Raw genomic sequence first — 3,459 nt, 5'->3', positions numbered from 1 at the left:
TAAGTTGCGAGTATTTTAAGTTAAAGGGAGATGAGAAAATGCGCACTAATCATTCAAAGATCCAGTACAATATATCGACAAACACAACCGGTTCATAGCATTGCAACCAACGGTTGTAAGAGTATAGGTACGATATCGGTTTATTGCGTATTTTTTTATTTTTAGTCATGCGACAACGTAAAAAAAGCACAAAAAACGTCATGTTGAAGTCCGTATGATAATAGGAGTTGGTTGGGGAGGGAGACACGTTGCGTTAGTGAGGGGTGAAAGCGGAACGTAATTCAGCAGCCGTTGTAACGTATCAGTATCATTATAAAGATCGAATCGATCACAATGCAGTGGGTAAAGTACAGTGTCTGTGGTTACGTTACGTTATTATTGATGTTATTTGATGCTAAAATTGTCAATACTATGACAGTATCACCGGATATACACATTACTATGTCACCTGACTTAGAATCTAAACAAACTACTGAGAAAAACCGTGTACTTAACAGTCGTTATGCGAGTGGTCNTTAGAATCTAAACAAACTACTGAGAGAAACCGTGTACTTAACAGTCGTTATGCGAGTGGTCCAACCGGAGTTAATGGTAGAGAAATCATTGGTCCATTTAGGTATGGGCAACGGAATTTACCGGCTGGAGTAGTTGAACTTCAACTAAAGAATGACCAAAATATTATATCAGCTGAAAGAAAAGGACAACATCCAGCTATGTACGAAACTCCGCAAACGTACGAGTATATGAATAATCCAATGAAAAACCAAAAGTCTCGTGTACCGTTAACGGAACAACGTCCACCGGGTGATGACGTCGAACTTATATACAGTTCAAACGATAAAGTACGTAGCAATGAAGATAGTGAGAAATTCTTTAACCAAACCACAATTGAACCGCAGAAAAATAATAATGGATCCATTGATAAAGATGGTGAGAGTGAAACAGAAGATCTTTCCAATGAAATGGCTGAAACTAGTCGCATGGGATACATAAATGTTGAATCAATGGCTAGAGGTTTAGAAGATGTAGACTCCAGAAAAAAATATCCGTTCAAACATAATTCTAACAAAAAGAACGAAAATATTATAAAACAAGCTGTCGACAAAGATGGTAAAAATACGAGTCAGGATCTCCTCAAAACTGAGGCAACTGATCAAAATCAGGTTAATTCGCAGGATCAGCATGATGAACNTCAGGTTAATTTGCAGGATCAGCATGATGAACCCATTGTGAAGCAAGTATTACAATATGATGTAAAAAAAGAAATAAAAAACAGACAACCAACTTACAAAACACCTATTAGCACCCGTGGTCGTCATTACGGTTTGCAACAATGGAATGGTCAGCCGGCATTAACCAATTAATTGTAAAATGTATACGATTTAATGGTTAATTTATTTTTATTGTTTAAAAAGACTGGATTAATTTAAGTAGCTAATTAAATTTTTTTTTCATTCGTGCTGTTAATAACCTAAAGGTGTTCAAATATTTTCCAATAACCTAAGCAAATTGAATAACATTGAACTAAGGAAACGTAGCTATAATTACTTTTTTACAAAGTGCAATATTAATGTTATCAATACCCTTATACTTCTTACATCGTACCTTAATGATTAATGACCCCTGTTTTTCCTTAAATTAAATTATCAATTATTTTATATCATAATTTAAAAAAAAAAATATATCAGTAGTAATTTATATTAAACCAACATATCATAATATATTACACAAATGAACTATTTCAGTGAAAGCTTAAAATTAACACATTTAATTGATTTGTAATTATATTTTTATCTATTATATGGTCATCGCATTCCAACCATTTTATAAGGTTTATCAACTACTATGTTAACTAGTAGTCCGTTTTCGGTGTTTTTAATACATAGTGCATTTTATAGCAACTAATTTTATTACCAATGCATATAACTTTCATTCTTAGTAATAAGCAAATAATCAGACAGTGTTTTAGAGTCCATAAAAATAGGAATTATAACTGTCATTTTGGATTAATTGAATTCTAAATAATCATCACCAAATTTTTTATTAAAATGATATAAAATATTTTCATACAAATCTTTTATCGGTATTTTAGTTTATTGGAAGTTGGTTTTTCATCAAAATATTATAGCGTACTATAATATTTTGATGAGAAACTAACTTCGTTTGTTAAATTAAGTACACATTATTAGCTAGTTAAATGAGCTTAATTATAATAATTATTATTTTGTTAGTTTATAATTAACCATGTTTAAATATACTGATAACATTTTACCTATTAATGTTTAAATATTTTTGTTTATTATTAGTAATGATAAACATAATAATAATTTATTGTCATAAATTCATGCATGTTTAATTAAGTACACAATCCTCGAGACGTTACACTGATAAAATTTGAATAATTATTCATTGATTTAATGTGAATTACTGTACTTAATAATAATGAATTTGGCGAAGATTAAAATTACAATGTCTAACTAATAAAAATTATGTGTGAACATTTTTATTGAAATATAAAATATACTGTTTCTTTTTATTAATGCATTATATTAAATGCTCTAAAGCAATTTGAATAAATGTCTTTAAACTAACTTTGTTAAAAAATAACTATATTTTAAGAAATATAAGTTAGAAATCATTCAAGTTGTTTAATAAATTATTACATTTTATTAATTGAAAAACATTGTTTTGATTAAAATATGCAAAATATTAAAATATGTTAACATAATAATAACTGTTTAAATAAAAGTTATTACAATTCGTTAATCAGGCAATTATTTATTACAACAGATATAATAGAATTCAGGACTGAATAAGCTAGTTCAAAATAATTTAATGATAAATCAAATAAAAATTTATTTGAGAAAAAAAATGACTAGAATAATATATGTATGATAAATAATTGTAAATCTAATAAAATTTTTAACAGAAATTTAATTTTCAAATTTTCAAAATCAAATTTTACATTCATGTAATATTAAACTTATTGGTAAAATTTATATAACTGGAAATTATTTGAAATTTAATAAATAGGTACCTAGTTGAATAAGTTATAGTTGCTAAATAAAATTTTACTGTCACTATTTCAATATTTGGCTGGAATTACTAAAAAAATTAAGTTAACTACTTTTTATAGCTGGTACAAATAATGAGTTTTGTTCTCTCAACTATTTAATTGTTTTACAACTGTATTCGCTATGTTTTCAGTCGAAGTAACTATTTAATAGTTAATTGTTTAACGAAACTAAATACTTACATAAATTCATAAAACTTCAACTTATTAACTTCCACGTACATGTTGTATTTTAGTGTGTATGTAATAGGTTTAAAGTTTTATTTGTTTAAAATATTAATAAATGGTATTTATTTTAAGGAGTCCCATTTTAACCCGACTGATTATCTATGACTAATGTTTCCATAATATGTATATATTTATTATACTTTATGGAATAGGTATCT

The 3,459-nt window shown here is 27.4% G+C and overlaps 1 protein-coding gene across 1 annotated transcript; it reads left to right on the top strand.

Moving 5' to 3' along the window:
- The first annotated feature begins 333 nt into the window (after positions 1-333).
- Positions 334-2,142, top strand: LOC126908946 (uncharacterized). The gene is made up of 3 exons (XM_050691289.1): positions 334-417; positions 498-1,163; positions 1,197-2,142. The coding sequence occupies exons 1-3, from the start codon at positions 334-336 to the stop codon at positions 1,362-1,364; spliced, it is 918 nt and encodes a 305-aa protein (XP_050547246.1). The 3' UTR covers positions 1,365-2,142.
- Positions 2,143-3,459: the final 1,317 nt, after the last annotated feature.

This window comes from Daktulosphaira vitifoliae, unplaced genomic scaffold (genome assembly GCF_025091365.1).
Source record: "Daktulosphaira vitifoliae isolate Bord-2020 unplaced genomic scaffold, ASM2509136v1 Scaffold_49, whole genome shotgun sequence".
NCBI lineage: Eukaryota > Metazoa > Arthropoda > Insecta > Hemiptera > Phylloxeridae > Daktulosphaira > Daktulosphaira vitifoliae.
This window is presented reverse-complemented; position numbering and strand designations above follow the sequence as displayed.